Source organism: Miscanthus floridulus, chromosome 8, assembly GCF_019320115.1.
Source record: "Miscanthus floridulus cultivar M001 chromosome 8, ASM1932011v1, whole genome shotgun sequence".
NCBI classification, from domain to species: Eukaryota; Viridiplantae; Streptophyta; class Magnoliopsida; order Poales; family Poaceae; genus Miscanthus; species Miscanthus floridulus.
Window position 1 is genome coordinate 156,491,227 of NC_089587.1, and position 22,004 is coordinate 156,513,230.

The window sequence follows — 22,004 nt, forward strand, 5'->3', positions numbered from 1 at the left end:
GTTGTGGGACACTCTTCGGGTGGTCAGTCCGATCAAAGGTTATGGTGGACTCCGACCACTGGAGGAAGGTAGGCATGGCTGGCTCGGTCGTATAGACCTCATGGCGTGCAAGCTTCTGATGGCGCTTGGAGTCATAGGCTATTGACCCCTCAAAGATCATGAGACAACCATCTAGTGTTGGAAAGCCACCGTCCTTCCCCTCGGCGTCATTTGTGGTAGGGTTGGGGTCCTTCCCATACTCCCCCTTGTTGGAGCCTTCGGATAAGAACTGCTTCATGAGGCCATAGTCCTTGTATAAATGCTTGATGGGGAAGGCATGGTTCGGGCATGGCCCCTCGAGTAGCTTCTCAAAGTTGTTCGGAGTACCCTCCGTGGGCTTTCGACCCCCTCTATGATTGGCGGTGGCCACAAGCGAGCCCTCACATCGCTGCTTGTTCTTCTTTTTGACTGGACAATTGGAGGTGCCCTCCTCGGCATCCTCATCCCACTTTGCCTTGCCTTTGAGGCGGTCGAAGATCGCTCCGATCGCTTCCTTGCCCGAGGCATGGCTGGTGGCGATGTCAAGGAGTTCCTTGGTGGTTTGTGGGCCCTTATGCCCTAGCTTGTGTACCAGGGACTCGCAGGTGGTCCCAGACAAGAAAGCTCCTATAACGTCGGCGTCGGCGACGTTAGGCAGCTCGTTGCACTACCAGGAGAAGCACCAGATGTACCCATAGAGGGTCTCTCTGGCCTTCTGCCAGAAGTTCTTAAGATCACATGGGTTCCTAGGATGCTTGTACATGCACTAGAAGTTCCCCATGAAGATCTCTTTTAGGTACGCCCAACTTTGGATCCTGTTGGGCGGAAGGTGTTCCAACCATGTCCACATCGAATCGGCCAGGAACAATGGAAGGTTACGGATAATAAAATCATCATTATCTGCTCCATCGGCTTGGTAGGCAAGCCAGTAATCCTTGAGCCATAGTCGAGGGTGTAACACCCTCGGTGTTAAGCATGCACTTAACCTTGACATTTCATGATCACAATCATCATTGAGCATTCATGATCATGAGCATCAGTCATGCATTTATGATCTTATATCATATGAAACATGTTTTTGAAACATTGCAACATATTGTATGTTTCATGTGTGTTGTTCTATAAAATGAAAAGTGTGCAACACTTAAGTGCAACATGTGCTACTCACTTTAGGGAAACATGGTTAGTTAGCTATGCAACAAGATCATGAAACATGTGAAACAGGACTATGAAACATTTGTAACATTTCATGTGTTTTTCATTGTTTCAGTACATACCTTGCTTGATTCTTGTGTGACCAATGTATGGTGTGGCTAAAAATCCTTTTAAGTAACTTAGTTACACTTAGAATGTCATTTGGGACATTGTTCATGTTGATCACTTTGACTAATTAAGTTCCCAAGTCATGGTTTGACCCATTTTGACCCCTAAACACTTTGGTTTGACTGTTTAAAAAGTGTAGCTTAGGATGTTTGCATGTCTGAGAAACCTAAAACAAAGTTGTAGCAAATTTTATAAGGAACAAACTTTGTTTAGAAGCCAAGTCATGAAAATGTGCACAACATGTTCTAAAAGGACCCACAAGTCAGAATTGAAAGCTGTTTCAACAATTGAATTTTTTTTTCTAAGTGTTTTGCTGGATTTCAGTTTCATGTACCCTAGTTTGGAGCACTGTATCTCACTATCCAAGCCAAACTAGCTCGAGCTCCAATTAGCAAACTGGTAGTACTCACGTAGGTCTCCAACTTTGTTATTTACGACTTAACCTGGATCGCCATGGTTTGAGAGATCTATGGTCGACAAGTTTCGCTGTCAGTCGGCACCTTTGTTTCTGAATCAAAATTTCAGAATCGTCACAGTGCCGACCGGCAACAGAAGACCATCGCCGCGTGGCGCCACACGTCGTCGGCCGTCTGACCGCGTTTGCCATGCGCCGCGGACGTCCTGGCATGGCCGGTCATGACATGAACCACCCCACGCGCCTGCCTGACCAGCTCGTAGTCCATTTCATTTTCTCGTTCGCCTCCACCGCGTGCCGCAGCCAGCGCAGCCGCTCCGCCATTGCTGCCAGGGAGCTCCGCCGTCGCCTAGCTCCATAGCCACCGCAAAAACACGACTGTCAGCTCGACCACAGCTCCGCCGTGACCTCACCTACCTCGTCGACCATCTAGCCGTGCCATCCGTGCCCTAGGTGAGAGCCTATGACCATTTTTCCGCCGCCGTCTCCATGGCCACGTCTTGCCGGAGCGGAGCTCACCGCGGCCAACCACCACCGTGACTCCCTCGTCTCCCTTTCTCTACCTTTGTAGCACCATAGGGACCTCGTGGAGCTCGTACCGAGCTTGGATGTGACAGCAAGAGCTCGTCGCCGTCGGCACCTCATGCCGGGGCTCTACCGTGCTGCCATCACCGGCGACAAGCTACCTCCGGTTAACCCTAGGTCCCACTAGTAGTATTGATCGATGCGGTTCGTCACATAGATCACGTAGGCGTCCTCCTTTTCGCCGGAGGAGTCACCGTCGGTGAGCTACGCCATCTGCCGCACCGTCGCAAGACACCTCCCCTGTTCCTGTCGCTGACCGGTGGGGTCGTCTGACCCGGGGGCCCCGCTTGCCAGTGACCGTTGAGCAATAGGATAGTTCAAAAGTGCATAATTGTTGCTATTTTGTGAATTTTGTAACTGCAAATGTGTAGATCCAAATTTGGTGATTTAAATTTTATTAGACTCACAGGGAAGTCTAGTATTTAAGAAAAATATGATATGAGCATATGTTGTAGAAGTTTTGGATGAATTAAATAGGGATTTGAAATGTGTTTTCAAATGCATGTAAACTTGTTTGAATTGTATCTTGAGTTTCTGTGATCCAAAAATTATGAAATTTGGTGGGTAAGCTAGTCTGGCTTAGTAGAGACTCTGGTTAAAATTTGAGGGTCATTGCATGTATGGTTTTTGAGTTATAGATTTTTCTTTTATCACTGATTGATACTTGGGTGAATTTTTATAAATTATATAGGAATCCATTGACCATGAAATTTTGTGGGAAGTATCCTAGTACCTTAAGGATGCTAGGAAAAATATGAAATCTGTTGCTTGACAATTTTCACTAAGGTTTCCAAATTATTTCATTTTGAGCAATTATGCCTTATCATTTTTGTGTGAGATGTTATACTTACTCAAATGGTGTGAAATTTTTATGGTAGTCTACTTAGAGCATGTAGTACCTACTATAATTTTTGTAGATTTAATGGTAGAGTTTTCATATATGTTTACCATTTCCCCTGATTAATTAAATAAATTAAGAAAAACATTAAAAGAAATGATTTGGTGGTGAACACCCTACTTTCTGGTATTATTTTGATATGTGTGATGAGTTAGTAAAGTTGGTCTTGTCCAATTATATGTTTGAAACATAAGTTAATAATTATTTTCTCACGTTATGTAATTCTGGACAGCAAAGCATAGATTTACTATTTTGGCTATGATAGATTTTGATTCGGCTTTAGGGATTAAATAAGAGTTGTAGGCAATTTTATAAGCTTTCCAGAAAGTCTAACATCAAAGCATTTGGATAAGTATAACTTCAGTTATGATGTAAACATGTAACTGCCGTATGTAGTTTAGACATGGCATTGTGTGAAATTGGTAAGTAGATTGAGAAGAGATATGCACCTACTCAATTAGTAGGGAGTTAGCATTGTTATCATTTTTCTACTTCACATCATTGTCATAGCATGTACCTCCTGTTATCACATCCTCCGTGATCCGTCTTATGCATTCATGGTACTTATTTATGCATATGCATGCAATAGGTGCAACCGAGGGGATCACACTTGTGGAACTCGACGCCGAGCCGCAGGAGGAGAATCAGGAAGCTCAGTACCTAGAGGTTTCCAGAGAAGGAGAGCCTGAAGCCGATCACCTTCCTGAGTGCCCCGATCACCAGCCTTCGACGTTTGTGAAAGGCAAGCCCCGGAGCATTATAAGTCTCCCTATTTTATTAATGTCACTTAAAGTTATTCGTATCGCTGCATTACGTGACATGAGTTGTTTGTAAACACTTGCTGCATACTACCATTCCTTGACCAGATATATCTACCACGGATCCTATTTAAGTCCAGGAACGTTTATCATGCTTAGCTCTGCTTAGACCGGTAGAAGTCGGGTGATTCCCTGTCACCTACGAGCTATAGGTGATAACTTAATCACGGTTGGCTATATTGTGCTATCGTGGAACATAACCTGATATTGTTGAATAAATGGAGACCAGGTGGAGTCTTATATGTGGTACTATAGTGACTCCACCTGTGTCGTTTAAGGACCGGACGTTGGAGGTCATCTTATCATGTTGAACGCAGCCTCTCACATAGTTGGTTGGATAAGTCGTTCCGACCACGAAGCCGAGTAGCTCATCTCAGGCCGGGACCACGAACAGTTCAAGTGCACACTCTGAATGGTAGTATGGATGTGCGGAGAGCCATTGGCGTAAGTCCAAAGGCGGGTTAGAGTCCCGATCACCCTTGGCAGAGTGGTTCTCTGATTGTGCGGCGCTGGTTGTACCCGCGAAGTTGGTTCCTAATTTGTACCAAAGGTGACCTAAGTCTACCTTCACGAGGCATGCCTGGGTGTGTGTTAGGAATATTTCCCCAGCTGGGTAGGAATCGATTCGAATCGCCGTCTCTCCCGGATAGTGAGAACTTGACTTGAGTTCCTTTCATTGTAGTAAGTTATGGAAAGGATGAAAATGATGGTTATGAGATTATGCAAGAACTCAACTGGATATGGTTATTATTGTGATGAATTAATGGTATCAACATGTTTGGCATTGGATAGTTGCTAATCTAGTATGAGACAGGATTAATAACTAGTGATTTCCAATTAAAGAGATGTTGGATAACTTATGCTTTTCTGCAAAATAATGTCTACCAGCTCTACTTATAAAGCCTTGCATACTCCTTGGTGTCTTAGTATATTAGTCGGACGGGTAAGTCTTGCTAAGTACCTTCTTGTACTCAGGGTTTTATTCCCTTTGTTGCAGATAACATTATGTTTCATGGCTACTGCAAGAACTGTCTTGCTCCTGCTGTGGATGAGAACTAGGACCATGGGCAATGGTCATTCTATATTTCATCTCACCTTTGTGCTTTTGGTTGGAGATGACTATGACACTGGCTTTGTATTAAACTACGTGTGATGTTTATGTTAAACTACTTTGCTTCCGCTACTTTCAAACTTGGTTTGTAATAATTATTCGAACTCTGATGTATGAGACATATTTATGAACTGTGATGTAACATGTGACTGGTTGTGTTGAATCTCTATGATCTTGGTTTGTATGTTGGTTGTTTGAGATCTTTCGCGATTTCGTTGGACTACCAGGTTTATATGGCCTCAAGTACAATGGTTTAATTACTCTGATGATTGCTATTGTACTTGTGCTCTTATAAATTGGACGGTTCTGTGACACAGGGTTTGTTTCCCCAGAGTATTTTGGGATGTTGGTTGGTGGTCGGTACCTTGGCGGGAAGGCAGCGTTGAGGATGTGTCGGCCGAAGGCCTAAGGTTCTAGCAGGCTGAGGCTTGGGCTTCGGTCCTCACCACTGTCGTAGCGTCTACCACGTCGAGGGTGGTAGCCACGATTGGCCCCCTTCCCCACATCGCTGCGGGTGTGCTTGCGGGCATCGAGGGTGTCGCGCGCATCACGGTTACGGCCGAGGCGCTCATGCAACAGAACCGTGATGCGTGGCCTGCTGCCTTGCGGTGCCTAGTGGACTGATGCATCCTTGTCAGGTCATTTTGAGGGCGTGCACTGGCTAGCATCGAGCTCGTGTCACCGAGACAGCGAGCTCTCGGTGTGCTGCACCGCTACGCGCTCAAGTAGCACGCGAATCTCATGATGGGCCCGACGCTCATTAGGTGTCGCGGCCCTCGAAAGCCCACGGAGCAAGGCCACTGCCATAGCAATGTTCTGGCTCACTGGGGCAAAGTGTGGGAGGGCTTCATCATCCTCAATGATCCTCTGGTTCACGTCATGAGTCATGGCACGTGCGCGCCCACCATCTCCATGGCGCTCGATCTTGCGATCGAGCTCCACGTGTTCTTGCTCAAGCTAGAGTCATGCTTCCTCCAGCTCTTTGTGTCGAGCCTTTAGCTGCTCCACCCATAGGCGGGGTGGGACCCCTACATCACCCTCGACCTCGTCATCGAGTTCGTTCGTTAGGGTAGCCTCCTCCTCGTGAATGCTTTCGACGTGTCCTTCAGAGGTATCTATCATGAAGCATTCATGAGAGGGGTGATGGCTTCCCTGCTAGAGTCGGAGCCAGAGGGTGACTCCGTTTCTCCTATGAGGAGGTCATGGAAAGACTCCATGATGTATTCGGTCACCCCCACGAACTTGTCATTCACTGGGGATGGAGGCATGCGTGGAGCCACAAGGTGGCCAACGGTCTCTGCGACATTATGGAGACCGAATGGGAGCACTATTAGGGCACTTTGGATGAGGTATTCTAGGGAAAGGGGCTCTCCCCCGGCGAGCTATGCCATGACGTTGGTGAACGAGAAGGTGAGGTGGCGTAGGTCCTCCTGGGGCGGTTAGGGTCCCAAGAAGGCACCAAGCTAGCGCTATATCCTTCCATAGTCAAAGCCAAGGAGCTGGCTGCTCCTAGGGGCGTGGGCCTCTGGTGCATGGAGCCGTAGCTCCTCAAGCGCCTCAGCGATTACATCGAGGCCAGCAGAATGGAGAGGCTAAATGACGTTGGGTGCCAGCTCTCCCTCCATTGTGATGATGAAGTCCTGGTCCCTGAAATGCACATGTGTGCCCGAGACCTAGGTGATGTCGTGACTAGCCATCCGAGGCCTGGTGTTGAAGTTGAGACACGCAAAAGGCCCCTACCTAGCGCACCAACTGTCGTTGTTTCGAGTAAACACCAACAAGTAAATTTCTAATATTGCGCGTCTAGCTCGGATGGTGTACTAAGAGGACACAAGGTTTATACTGGTTCAGGCAGAATGTCCCTACATCCAGTTCATTGCTGCTGCTCGTGTTACTAGCACTGAAAAGTTCATAGTGGGGGTTTCAAATGGTGAGAGAGGGTCAGGTCCTAAGTCTCTGGTGGAAAGAACTAATGGGTACCGAGAGCTTGGTTGCTGCTCGGCTATGTGTTTGAAGTTCGATGCTAGTGGTTTTGATTTGATGCGGTGCGATGCCAATGCCCCTTAATGGGATGCCCTGCTTTTCCTTTTATAGGCCAAGGGAAAGCATAGGTTACAGCAGAAGAAAAGAGGAGAACGAAAGAGAGAGAAAGTCCTTCAGGGTCGTCGGGCCTTTCTTCTCCTTTGCATGGGTCCTGCTGGCACGGCAGGTGGTGATAGGGATAGCTCCACGCCGGGCGCCTGTCCGCCGATGATGCCATGCCCTAGCGTTGTCAGCGGGTCGTGACGTCCCACTTCGCCCCAGCGGGCGGCGCGACAAACCAGCGTGCTGATCAGCGGCCGTACAGGGAGTAGGCAGCATAGTTACCATGCGTCCATCACTGTGGGCGATGTGAGTTCCCTGGAATGACATGTCACGAGGGTGGGTTATGTTGACACGTGACCGCTCTCTGCACGATGCCAGAAGTTTGACCTTCGGTGGTGTGAGCTTCTGTTAGGGGCTATGCTGGAGGGATCGGGTGAGGCGGAGCCCACCCTCAGACGCCAGGCGAGGCGGAGCTCACCCTTAGACGTCGGGCGCGGCGGAGCCTGCCCTCAGAGATCAGGCGAGGCAGAGCCCGCCCTTGGTGTCGGGCGAGGCAGAGCCCGTCCCTAAAGGTCGGGCGAGGCGGAGCCCGTGGCCTTGGGATTGGGCGAGGTGGAGCCTGCCCTTAGAGGTCGGGCGAGACGGAGCCCGCAGCCTCGGTGTCAGGCGAGGCGGAGCCCGTCCCTAGAGGTCGGGCGAGGCGGAGCCTGTGGCCTCGGTGGCGGGCGAGGCGGAGCCCGTCCCTAGAGGTCGGGTGAGGCGGATCGCATGACCTTGGGGTCGGGCGAGGCGGAGCCCGCGGCCTTGGTGTCGGTTGGAGCTGTAGTCGCACCCTTGACTACCTGGATGGATTAACGTATAATGACCATTAGCTCCTCCTCTTCGGGTACCCTAGTATTGGTCCCCGATAATTTTAGACTATTTCGGATAGAGACACACCCTACATCAAACTTGTAGAGCTCGACAACATCTAAAATTTTTTAATTGAACAATGTTTTCATTTGAAATCATTTATTGGTTGAAATATATTCAATACAAGATACAAAATGTTGATAAAAAGGTATCGTCCTATATATAGTCACAAATGAACGTGTACTTAGTGGTAGAGAGATATATATTATGTGTGTTGAAGATTACAGGTTCGAATCCTTAAAGAGACCATTTGATAAAGGCGGTCGGGGTCTTCACCTCTGCTAATAGAAAACACCAGCCTGTAAAAATAGTTTATGTACTAGTGTGGTGCTCCTTGTTGGACAAGCTCCATAGGATATAAGTGAACGGTACCATGCTTGAAAGAAGCAAAGATCAAAATTTTGGGTTTGTTTGGTTCATATGTGAGTTGTAAGAAAATTGTTGTGAGCTATGGGCTATGAAAAAGCTTTGAAACGGTTGTGAAGCATCTCTTTATTTCCACCCATTTGAAAAAACAGGAAGCCAAAAGCAGGGTCAAAGTTAGTACTATGAAAATTATACTCCGTGAAAGCAACGACTTCTGGAAAAGGTTCTATCTGTTTGGTTGGTGTTCTGCTTTTTGACAGTAGAGGCATTTTTCACAAGCTGAACCAAACGCAGCCTTTATTCCACCATCTGAAAGAATATGCCATTAACAGTTCACTTGACACACTTGGAATAACCACGTATTTTTGCACATTGATCGTCCCGTACCTTTAACTATATTAATCTCCACTAGCGCATGCCCGTTTACGCGTCTATTTCCATTTCCATCAATAGTTGCCGCTCCCTAACAATCGCCTCTTCAACCTTCTTTGTTTGAACTGACGCCAAGCTTGCGTTATGCATACCACTTTTCTCACCGCAATGATACACAAGGTATCATCAGTTAATATGAACATGTAACCAATAACATGGCGAGTGACCAAGGAACAGCGTGGCATCTACTTTCTCAGCAATGCATTGAAACAGAATTCAAGTTTATGATGTTTATCTGTGTGCATATGGATGAAATGGAGTGCGCGTGTTGGTCGAAAGGTCATAGAAAGTGAGTGATTTTGGTATCATGCGATCATCACCTTCCAAGACCTCTTATGATTGCTCTCTCTGATGCAAATAAAAGAACCTTCTACTAATGATTAAAAAGAAGAGGTATACATATTATAGACTAAGAGGCAGAGTTAAGTAATAATTGGATGCACACCTCATACATGTTACATATATGGGCACAAAGGCACAAGTACCTTAGCTTCACATGATTAGTTGGGCTCAGATAAATGATTGGCATGTGCCTTCTCGATTGCCTTTAGATGCCCCATTCCTGTTGTAGTTTTGCTGGATCCATGTTTTATACTTAAAACCAAAAGGAAGCTCAAAGATTCGATCGCAAAAGCTACCTAATGATTTGATTCATGACACTGTACATGATAATATATTTGTCAGAATTATATCTTCTCGTGATATACTTACCTTCTTTAACCGAAAATAGGATGTATCTGCATATATGCGAGGATTTTAATAACTCAAAAAGGAGGTCAAGATATCTCAGTTATTAGGAGGTTATTATAAGGAAAAATTGTTCTTTACGGTGGTGACATCATTTTCTGTTCAGTCCTTTCGCCCTACCCCAGAAGAGAGTTGATCTATTTTGTTTTTGCGAAGTGGAAGATTATATACACTTTAGATCACATTCGTGTATCACTAGTACACAAATGATTTATAGAAGTGTCTAGTTTTTTATGGGCTAGTTGAAATTATCAGTCATCTCTAAAAAAGGTGTGTTGGATCCAAGTTTGTGAATCGACCCTAGAAACGGTTGGCATAATCGCCCCTAAAAAAGTGGTTTCCAAGTACTTTTTTTTTATTTTAGATCACCCCTGAAAATTGATTTATAGAGGCAGTTCACTCAACGCCCCTTCTAGAAAAAGGCAACAGGTATGACTAAATGATCGTGATCTAAAATGTCCCATATCGCTACAATATGTTGAATGACAATAAGAAGGTAGTTCTTAATAGAAAATTACAAACTAACGGTGTTATTAAGGCTTCTTTTGCAGATGTGAATTGAGGCACTATGAAAGGTCCTAAATGGCTAGAGGTGGGTAAATAACCTAATAAAATTTTCTACAAAGCACTAGAGCAACTTGTTAGTCAACTAAATAGCGATAAAACGTTTTGCTCTAGCTCTACTAAAATGCAAGCCACCTACCCAATTCTAATAGCTATGATCTCTTGTTCACACACAAGGAGGCTAAGTTGCTACTTAACTAACTAGTGAGCTAGCAAGAACTAGTTACAACTAACTAATCAAATAGCTACACAACTAACAAGCCAAACTATAACTACTACTACACAAATATATCAATGAATGTAAATACAAGAGGAGTAGTTGCGTATACCGAACCGGGCAAGTGTCCAATTTGAAATCCAAGAGACAAATGACACAAGATTTATCCTGAGGTTCGGTTGCTTGCCGGCAACTTACGTCCTAGTTGTGACGACGCACTCATTTGGTGGTTCATGCGCTAATAGGCATACACAAGCCTAGCCTTACATAAAGGCGTCGTAAGAACCAACTCAACATGAGGGTACACAAGTCACGAGCATTCTACTGGAGTTGCTTTTGGTGCTCCGCCGGGGAATAAGGGAACCCCTCAAAACAATGTCGGTGTGGCCACGAACAATCGCCAACTCGTGCCAGCACTCCTCCGCTGCTTCAAGCCGTCTAGTTGGCGGCAACCACCAAGAGTAACAAGAAAACTACAGAAAGAACGATCTCCAACTGCCACTAGATGCAATCACTCAAGCAAATGCACTTGGAATCACTCAATCTCACTTTGGATGCACAATCAAACAAGGAGATGAGTGGAAGAGGTTTGCTTCAGCTCACAAGGATGTATCAATGATCAAAATGTCCAAGAGAGTGAGCTAGAGCCGGCCAACATCTATTTATGGTGCCCCCAAGGCGCTCCACTAGCTATTAGGCCCACGAACAGCCGTCGGACCGAGCTCCGGACCCGAACTCTTAGGACCTTCGGACTATGCTCCGCGGGTCCGATGCCTCCCCGCTTTGAATGTCAGCGTGACACATGTCCACTCGACCGTTGGATCTTTAATGGCTCACTACAAACTGTCGGACCGGACCCACATAGTGACCGGTTGAACTAACATGCACCAGAGTCCGGAGCTCGTGAAAAACTACACCGAGAGCTCCAAACTCGGTCCAGCCTATACCTCCGGACCATGCGTCATCGGGTTCGACACATTTTGGCTCCTCTTTGTCTCTGGCGTAATTATTTCACGAACCTCCAGACTCGGCGACCATGGGCCGACGCCCCACGGTGCTGCCTCGATGTACACCTACGCCCAACCGGACCCGTGCACCTTGGTCTGGAGCCCTCGCTCACCAGGGTCTGATGCCCTGACGATAGCACTATACACCTTGGGTTAGGCACTGGACCCATGCGCCATGGTCCGACCCTTTGCCAAACCAGGGTCCGACGCCCTATAACTCCTCCTTTTCAACTCTTTTCTTCCACCCTTGTTTCCATATGTGCTAACACCAATGTGTCCCAACATATGTGCATGTGTGTTAGCATTTTTCAAGGTTTTTTTCAAGGGTCAAGTTAGCACACACAGGTCCTAATGCATATGCATGAAATGACATCAACTAGTGGTACTTGATAACCGCTTTTACCATGATTTTTTCCTCTTCATAGTATGGCTATCTATCCTAAACCCGGTCACACTCGTTATAGTGTCTTGACTAGCGAAACAAAAATGGCCCTATTGCATATACCTTTGCCTTGAGCCCATTTTGTTTTTCTCTTTCTTCTTTTCCATGTTGGAGCACTTGATTCACCATCTTTGGCCACCTCCATCACCATGAGTGCCATTTAGCTCCACCACTTGGAGTTGGACATACCTATCTCAAATCCACACTTAGAGTATAGGGTTAGTCCAATAGGTTTCATCAATTATCCAAAACCAAACTAGGGCTTTCACACTCCCTGTCCACAAATATCAATACTATAGAATACTCATCACTGCTTATTCAAAGGACCCTATCACCGCCGATTTTTGCCCTTGTTGGTGATATTCAACAATGATAATCAGGACTATCACCGCTAGTTTGAACTGGCGGTTAAAATTATTATCAACATCGATGTTATACGAATCGATGATGGTAATCAGGAAGGAAAAGGTAGCCCTAAGCCTTTGGAGCCCGTCGAGCCCACAATCTTAGCATTCGTCACCGTCCTCTACCACTCCATTGCCGCCATTGCCCATCCTCTCGTGCACTGGATCTGCCATGGTCAAGCCTCTCTGCCACTAGATCTACCATGGCTGAGTTCCCTACACCACCAGATCTGCCATGGTCAAGGCTCTTCCCCACACGATCTACTGTGGTCGAGTTCCCTACACCAGTTCTGGTATGGTCAGGCACTACTACAAAAAGGATTTGTAGAAACGCCTCCTTTTTTTGTAGGGGCAGCTCAATACCTATAAATGGTTCCCAAATGAGCCGCCCTAATGGATTTTTAGGGGCTAACCGGTGGGGGCCTCACTGGATTAAAAAAATTCCTATTTTTTGTCCCAGATTTGAGAAACTTTGGAAATGGCCAGATTTGTATGGGCGGCTCTATATCCAGCCGCCCCTACAAATCCAATTTGTAGGGGCTGTTGATGAACCGCCCCTACAAATCGAGGATTTGTAGCCACAGTTTGGTAAGGGCGGCTAGAAAACCGCCCTTACAAATGCCCTGGAGCCACCCCTACAAACCTCGGCTGTAGTAGTGAGGTTGGGCATGCCGAGCTGCAGGATGAGTCGCACTGTAGATAACCCATCGTGCTTCTCTACCATGGCCTAGTTAGGACACTCTGCGAGGCCCGCCGTCGCTACCACCGCTCTACCAAGGCTCGGTCAGGCTGCTCTGATCCATGAAGCATCGCCACCACAGGGTAGGATTGGTAGGGGCCTCTCCACGAGCCCCCTCCCCCCCCCCACCCCCACCCCCCGCGTGTGTCATGCCATGATGTGCCGCCACCACGCGGGTTAGGGTGGTGGGGAGTGGCAGTTGGGTTGGGTGGGTGGGGCGACGACTAAGAGAAGATGAGGATGCGGCTAGCTGGTGAGGGAGAAAGAAATGAGAAGGCTAATAGTTTGGGTTCTGGGGTGGTTTTTATATATAGACCATTATTGGGTTGGCAGATGGGTTGGATGGGCTTCTGCAGAGATGGATCTAGTGCAAAATATTTCACCAGCAGTTCGTGTAATGAACTAGCGGTGAAAATGGTGATGATTTTCACCGTTGGTTTCACCTATTGTTTGTATTATGATCCGACGGTGAAAATCATTAGTAGCGGTTTTTATAAGACCGGCGGTGAAAACGGTGTTAGCGAAAACCATTTTTATAGTAGTACATAAATATTTCTAGTATTTTTAGGATAAATTCAGTAGTATGGAAAAAATATATTGATACGTTTCATTAAATGGCATGTTTTATTTTGATTTTAATTAGTAGTTCAGCTAACTGAGGCATTAAATGGCAGGTTTTAATCCTAACTGGCGGGTGAAATAAAAAAACTAATTAAATTACAGAGGGCTTGGTCTGCTCTTATATTTGTGAACAAATTTCAAATGCCAAATGCCTTTGTAATCTTAAACATTAGGGAGTTGCACAAATGGTTAAGTAAGTGCTTCTTGTAAAACCTGTCCACCCAGCTTTAAGTTTTGGACTTAGGGCATGTACAATGCACTGGTGCTTATGGAGATGCTTGAAGAAAAAGAAACATCAAGCATCTGTAAAGGCAGCATAACCTACCATGGGAGAATTTGTAGGTGCTGAACAGGTTGGTAAATGATAAGAGTGTATTGAAGCTTTTTTATTGCTACAACACCCACGGTGCTTATCCTCTCCAACCTCCACTCTTCTAGCTTACCTGAGCTCGCTACCGGCCAGCATAGTCTCTTCCCCCACTTTTCTCGGTCCATTTTCCGTAGGAATGGGTTTAATCCACTAAAAGCACAAAGGCGAGGTAACGGATTTATGGGAGGACGTGTTTCGATCCAACGTACACTACTAAAGAAATGATTTTTAATTCAGAGATAGTTCCTTTAACTTCAAATGGTATCTCAGACTCCTAAGATACCTCGCGAATTTGAGAGATATTGACACTATTTAGAGACATTCAATAAATTCTCTCCACCAAAAATCAATTAATATAGGAAAGCCTTCTAAGAGAACCACCTCTGCAAACAAAGACCATTTTCTGTGACTGGCTCCTTAAGAGGCCTGCCTCTATCACCCTGTTCGTTTGATCATTTATGTGGCTTATAAGCCGGCTGATGCTGTTTTGTTGTGAGAGAAAAACATTGTATTATGACTGATAAGCATGAACAGGGTGAGCCTAGACTATGAAATCGAAGGCAGAGTGCACTTAAACCCAACTAGCCCACATATGTATCTAGCCCTACCTCTCACTCTCCCCTCCATTTCTGATCGGCCCACCCCTTTTTCACTCCTATATGCCCTCCCTCTCCCGATCCACCCACCCCGCTGCTCTCGATCCACCATCTTCTCTACACCCACCCAGCGACGGAGCTACCGGCCGGTCAAGCCGGGCTCCAGCCCAGGCTACCGATTCCAGGTACGTGAAGCCCCCCTTAGCCCTCCCTTAATTTTTTTATCTATAATTACATAGATTAGGAAGGGCTAAAACTCTTTTACTTATTGGGCCAATAAGCCAATTAGACAGCACGCACATCAGCCCAAGTCAGGCCCAAGCCTAAGTGGAAACAAACCCTATCAACAGCAACACATCCACCGTAACCCAAGCAGGCAGCAGCCGCATCGTCTTCCTTCCGTCGACCGACACTCCCCAATCCCCATCCCGCATCCCGGCTTCCAGACTTCCCCCGACGCCTCGCCCCTCGGCCCTCGCCCCTAGGCTCGCCCCGACCTTCCCCATCCGGCGGCGGCCGGCGGTGGCTTCCTGCTCGCGCAGGTCGCTGGATGCGGGCAATGCGGCCATGGCCCACGGCTCTACATGGCAGCCAGCCGGGCGGGCGCCGTCAGCCACGGCGCTGCGCTCGCCGTCGCAGCGGCGCGGCTCCTGGGCGGCGGCCGGCGGGGGCCAAGCGAGGACATGAGGTGGGCGGGCGAGCGGGCGCCGGCGGCCACAGCACGCAGCGCTGCGAAGCTCTTGGGGCAGGGCAGCAGGCGACATCGTGACAGGAAGCAGGAAGGTGATTTTTTAACTGTAAAATAGCTTGAGTACAAGTACAACAGTCCATGATGCGTGATTATTTTTTTTATTTATGGTACATTTCGATTTTTAGATCTTCAGTCATCAACATGTCGAAAAGAACTTTGATAAATTATTATTCAAGTTCAAGTCAGGCTGGTTCAAGTGGCAACAGCTCAACTCCACATACTAATGAGAGCACAAATCAACCAAAGAAACCAAGGGAAGAATTTAGTCATTCAAACCTAATTGCTGACCCTGGACAACGCAAACCAATTGATTGTTATGAACCAGCAATTAGAGACCAATTAAAGAGAGCATATGCTTTGAGTGGTCGAACCCAACCTCATGAATTTACATTTCCTTCTACATGTATGTTTGGTCAATGGAGATCATTTCAAAAGACTTGGTTTGATGAATTTGATTGGCTAGAGTATAGTGAGTCCAAGGATGCTGCTTATTGCTTATATTGCTATCTTTTCTTTAATTCGGGAAAGGCTGAAAAATTTGGGAGTTCTGTCTTTGCACATCAAGGTTATACGAATTGGAAGAATGCTAAGGATACTTTTCATAAGCACAGTGCTTCCAAGGCTCATACGGAGGCTAGACTGAAGTGTGATGATTTTATGAACCAAAGGACAAGTGTGGGTCAAAGAATAGTTGAGGTAAGCACGGAGGAAGAAAAATGATATGAGATTCGTCTGACATCATCTTTAGATGTTGCAAGATTTCTCATATATCAAGGGCAACCTTTTCGTGGAGATGATGAGAGTTCTACTTCCCTCAACAAGGGTATGTTTAGAGAGATGGTTGATTGGTATAAAGATAAGGTAGATATAGTCAATGATGCATATGAAAAAGGTTCTAAAAATTGCCAGATGATATCTCCTGATATACAAAAGGATCTTGCAAAAGCTTGTGCAGAGGAAGTCACAGCTGTTAGTATGGAAGAGATTCAAGGTAGAAAATTCTCAGTGCTTATTGATGAGTCCCGGGATGTATCAATAAAAGAGCAAATGACAGTAATTCTAAGGTTAGTACTCCATAATTGCAATTTTGTGCACATATTTTATTACAATTATTTCTACAATTATACTAACACATAAACAAATGTAGGTTTGTGAATGATAAAGGGCAAGTGGTGGAGAGATTTCTTGGACTTCAGCATGTTCAGAGTTGTACAGCTATCGCATTGAAAGAAGCTTTGGTCGGTATGCTTTCAAGTCACAATTTGTCTATCTCCATGCTTCGTGGGCAAGGGTATGATGGAGCTTCTAATATGAGAGGTGAATTTAATGGGGTGCATAAATTGATTCGTGATGAAAATCCTTATGCTTTCTATGTGCATTGTTTTGCACATCAATTGCAACTAGTGGTTGTTGCTATTTCAACTTCTAGTGCAGACATTGCAGATTTCTTTAACTATGTTCCTTTAATAGTCACCAATGTGGGTGCATCTTGTATGAGAAAGATGTCTTGCTTGCAAAGCATCATGATGTGTTGCTAGAAAAGATTGAGAAGGGTGAGACTATGACTGGAAGAGGTTTAAATCAAGAAAGTAGCCTAGCTAGGCCTGGAGATACTAGATGGGGTTCACATCTTAAAACTTTGCTTCGCATTTTGGTGATGTGGGAGGCTATCATAGATGTGCTTGAGATAGTGAAGATTCTGTTATACCAAGAAATAACGGTGGAGCTTTAGGTTTAATTGAGAAAATGGAGAGCTTTCATTTTGTGTTCATCCTGCATTTGATGATACATTTGTTGAGCATGACAGATATTTTGTCACAAGCTTTGCAAAGGAAGGATCAAGACATAGTTGAAGCAATGCATTTGATCACAGATATGAAAGATAGCTTGCAGGATATGAGGGAAAATGGATGGGAGCCATTACTCAAAAAAGTGATAACATTCTATGAGAAGAATGAGATTGAAGTGCCAGATATGGATAAGGAAATAAATGTTAGAGGGACACCTAGAAGAAGAAAGCAAAAGGTAACAAACATGCATTACTATCATGTTGAGCTTTTTCTAGTCGCCATTGATGCCATCTTGACTGAGATGAATCACCGGTTTAATGAAGTTAGTTCAGAGTTATTAGTATGTATGGCTGCTTTTAACCCAAGGAACTCCTTCTCTAATTTTGATGTGAACAAACTTGTGAGGCTTGCTGAAATTTATGCCAAGGATTTTGATATTGGTGAACTTGCTGTTTTGCCAAATAATCTTACATAGTTTGTCAACCATGCTAGAAGAACTCCGGACTTTCTTGGATGCACTGAGCTTGGAAAAGTTGCTGAAATTATGGTCAAGACTAACATGCACACATCTTATAAATTGGTTTATCGTCTCATTGAGCTAATCTTGATACTACCGGTGGCAACAGCTTCAGTTGAGAGGATATTTTCAGCCTTGAACATTATAAAGACAGATTTGCGTAATAAAATGGGTGATGAATGGCTCAATGACTTGATGATATGCTATACTGAGAAGGAGATATTTAGAAAGATTGATAATGAAAAGATCAAAAAACGGTTTCAAGAGATGAAAAAGCGTCGTATGTTATTGCCTAAAAAAGTAGTGGTACGCTCTATTCTCTTCTAAATTCATAATTTGGAGGTCCAGATATGTTTGACTAATCAATTCTGTCTATTTGTGTAGGTTGCTACTTCGGAGGAATAATGTGGGGGCAACGTCACGCTCTGTTTCTTAGTTTGGCAATTGGGCCTTTTGATATGTATGAACGGTATCCTTTTTTTCATGTTGTATTTTGTGAATTTCGTCGTTAGTCGACATTTTCAATATAAGATTGATTAAGCTATTATATATTTGTCTATTGTGAGGGGTCATAGATAGTAGAGTTAAGTTGCCATAGACTTTCGTTTAGCCCGACCTAAATTTTTTTCTGGCTTCGTCGCTGCACCCACCCCTCTCCAGCTTGGTCGCCGCCCCCATTCCACCCCGTGTTGTGTTTTTGACAATTGAAAGTTGGGATACTCAATCGATCGTGATCCTCTTATATATATAGAAGGGTCTGTTCTTATCCTAGTAGGAAACAAGTCCTCCAAGTCTCCCACGTCAAAAATAGATCTAAAACCGATTTGAAAACCAAGTCGGCTCGTACACAGCAGAAAACCCCGCTAAACCGATTTTGGACCCAGCTAAGCCGATTTTCACGGGCTCAGACGCTATGGCCGGACCGAAAACAGGGGCAATCAGCCAACATGGAAGTCGGCTTAGCCAACTCTGGGCAAAAGAACCGGCTTAGCCGGCTTTGTCAGGCAGGCACCATCTCATCTCTTCTTTGCTTGTTTCTTTGTTGTTTGTCGTGCCAAATATTTTCCAACACCTTTTTAATGTTAGACTCTTGATAGTATAGCCCAATTTCCACGTTGGCACATTTTTGGGTGTCAATACCGTCACTAAATGTCTTAGCCCGTTATTTATTAAAACATGGTTTGTGGAATAGAATAGGTTGATGCATCGTCACATCATTTCTCACAAGCTAATAATTAGTATTACGACTAATAGAGTCATCCCACTAAATTTAAGGAATTGACTCATGATGCACCATCTTATCTAGAATTGTTTGATTCTTCAAGCCAAACACCCTATTAAGCTCCCATTGGATCTCTGTCTTCAGGCCTCATCCTTATTCTTACCACTTGTTGCATTAGAATCAATTCCCATTGTCTTTTGTGGCACCTTGCGTGGCTGCTCGTGAAATTTCATCCACCCCACCCATTTCAGCAGCGCCTTCTCTGTCTGTGCCAACAAAATAGACCACATATTTAGTAAATAAGTTGTTCCAGATAAGGTATATATAAATCGGATGATAAAAGGTCTTGAATAATCACATGGTTCGAGGTATTCTTGCAATTACAATATGAAACCAAAGTTGCGCCAAATAAATCTCTCTGAAACGAGTGAGAGTAAGGGTTCTAGAGCACAAATCTAGCCATATGAGTAAGCAGGAAGTGGAAGAACAACTGGTTTGTCATCTCTTTGCCAAATCAATACTCAATAGTCTTTTCAGGCCTACCTTTGACAAAAGTAAAAGAAAAACATATAAAGCAAAACATCACAAATGATTTTTTAGTAGCAGAATTGAGATCAGACTGACTTGAATTAGCGATGAAGTGAAAATGCTAGTATATATGCAATACATTTATCAGAGCACAAAGATTTTCAGTAAATTGTCAGCTAAAACTCACATTCACTATGTCCTTATCTAGAACTCTAGAAACAATAATACCATTGTATATATACTATTATCCATTTGCAGCTTAACATGATGAACAGGTTGGTAAGTGCAGCACAAGTTCCGGTGCTACATATAGTAGACTTGTGTACGTACATATGACATAAATAAACAGAACACGCTGGCAGACACCACTGACCATTAAACAAGTTCCCATCCAATATTTTTTTCTAAGTAAGAAATATAATACAGTTACCTTGTGGACTGCTTTAAGTACATAAACTTGGAGATTGTACTTCGAAGGTAGTTGCATTGTACACCCATTGTTCTCTCAGCACTAAACTCAGCCACCCCTTGTAGCGACTGGTTCTTCATATCAACAGAAATAATCCAAGCATTGTCATCACTGGAGTCAATCTTGGCCATAAAGTAAACCAAATAATCATCCTCCAAACTCAAAGCAGGCGACGCCACGCGCAGACTCAAGATTGGCTTCGTGTTGTCATTGCCCTTTGGACTAGCTAGCAATTCAATGTGATTGTTTCTGTCTATGACGACATCAAAAACATCCAAGATGCACTCCTCATGCCACTTCCATGAGTGTTCTATCCAGGTGCTCCATGTGGTGGCAATCCAACCTTGAATGCGCCTGGTCTCCACAATGACCTTCGGTTTCATCTCAAAGTACCTAACAGTGCCTCTTACAGCAACCATGTCTCTGACAATATCCGGAGAACCCATGCCTGGTACATGGCAGACCACTGGTGTTGGCAACGGAACATACTGAAGCACAGGGTTCTTGCTGAGCACATCACAGATCAAGATACCACGCCAGAGGTCCACCCAGCCCATCAAACCCCTTTTTGTATCAATGGTGATCACCTTGTCTATACACCAAAATGAGTAGCGCTGTGGCAGCGGCGGATCGCATGACACGACCCTTGAGGTCCAATTGTCCGCCTCGCCACTGAACAGGTGGAGCTTGTAGAGGCACCAATTTCGCTTTGGGGCTGTAGTGCGGCGAGGACAAATGTAACTCCTTTGTGGGTGTGGTGGGTCAGGATGCCAATCGCGTCGTCAGCGAATTCCAAAGGGTGAGGATTGGGGAGCAAGAGAAGCAGCGGTGGCTTCTGGGAGGGGCGGCAGAGGCTGCTGGCCTGGTAGATGAAGTAATCACTGTGTTCCTGAAACATCTGGCGGGATGGACAGAAGATGGGGACCCGGAGGACGGGAGGAGGGCGAAGCGCTCCTCGGTGGCGAAGATGCTGGGCTCCGTGCCGAACTTCTCCGGACCCATGCCAGGGCAGTGGATGCAGAAATGTGACAATAGCGGAGTCTTCGCCAGGCAGAAGGTCACCTTGATAAGCTGGCCGTCTTCCCTCGTCCGGCATTCGACCTGTGGTGGCGTTCTCGTGGTCGGAGAAGTAGGCTTGGTTGTCGAGGAGGGCCCAACTGCCAGGATCCTGGCCTGGAGCATGGATGGGCGAAGAGAAGGAGGCACGCATCAAGTGGTAAGGGAGGTCCATGGAAGATCAGCTTCTCTTCTCTTGATCCTAGTCCCGATTTTGTTTAGGGCGATGATGAAATCAACGGCTTGGAGGGGTTGAGATCCTCCATTCGGCTATCGCGGGTGGGGATGGAGTGATTGGAGAGGAGAGGAGAGGGGACGGGCAGGAGGTGCTGTCGGAGCGTCGGCAGTGGTTGTCGGGGCCGCGGCGGCGGCTAGCCTTGGGAGAAGGCCAAACTGTCGATCGACATTCGACAGAAAGAAAGAATGCGAAACGCCGAGACGGAGAAAATCAGAAAACCGGGTGCTCTTGTCATTCACCTGCGATGGCGATGTGAACTGCTGCAGGGTACACCAGGAGATGGGCCTTCCCTAGTTACGCTTGGGCCTTTGCCTCGCTCGGAACGAAGGCCGGGTCCGGTCAGAATGGTATATATCTTTATTTTTAGAGGTTTCTCAAAAAAAAAATTATTTCTAGAATAAAGTTATTTTTTCAACCTTCAACTTATACAGAAGTTCTATTTTCAAGCCTAACCTATGAACCGAGTATTAGACACCCTCTAACTGTCAAAACTAGATAAATTTGATTCGTAGCTAGTTTCAAAGGTTGTTTCCTGTTTTTTTTAATAATAAAAATCCATTTTAATCTCTAAAAATTCATAACTTATTTATTTGAAATAAAAAAAATCGATAGTGTAAGAATACATAGATTTACATTAGGATATTATTTTCTAATGTCAAATCTAGGTAATTAGACATAGATTTAGGGTTCATTTATGTTACTTTTAATAATCATGGATGTGGGTGATTTATATTCAAAATTTTTAGATTTATTTAGATTATTT

At 45.2% G+C, this 22,004-nt stretch overlaps 1 protein-coding gene and 1 pseudogene across 1 annotated transcript; one reads left to right on the forward strand and one right to left on the reverse strand.

Moving 5' to 3' along the window:
• Window positions 1-16,258: 16,258 nt before the first annotated feature.
• Window positions 16,259-18,133, forward strand: LOC136470057 (uncharacterized; annotated as a pseudogene).
• A 733-nt stretch (window positions 18,134-18,866) lies between these two features.
• LOC136470059 (uncharacterized) lies at window positions 18,867-21,554 on the reverse strand. Its single transcript, XM_066468030.1, has 3 exons — window positions 20,719-21,554; window positions 19,909-20,684; window positions 18,867-19,216 (listed from the first exon to the last, which is right to left on the reverse strand). The coding sequence occupies exons 1-3, from the start codon at window positions 21,127-21,129 to the stop codon at window positions 19,198-19,200; spliced, it is 1,206 nt and encodes a 401-aa protein (XP_066324127.1). The 5' UTR covers window positions 21,130-21,554; the 3' UTR covers window positions 18,867-19,197.
• Between the last annotated feature and the right edge of the window lie 450 nt (window positions 21,555-22,004).

Bases quoted from the DNA above. Each gene is read 5' to 3' on its own strand.
- LOC136470059 (XM_066468030.1), bottom strand. From the start codon at position 21,129: ATGCTCCAGGCCAGGATCCTGGCAGTTGGGCCCTCCTCGACAACCAAG. The intron at 20,685-20,718 runs GCATCCTGACCC...CAAAGGAGTTAC, and splicing joins ATTCGCTGACGACGCGATTG to ATTTGTCCTCGCCGCACTAC.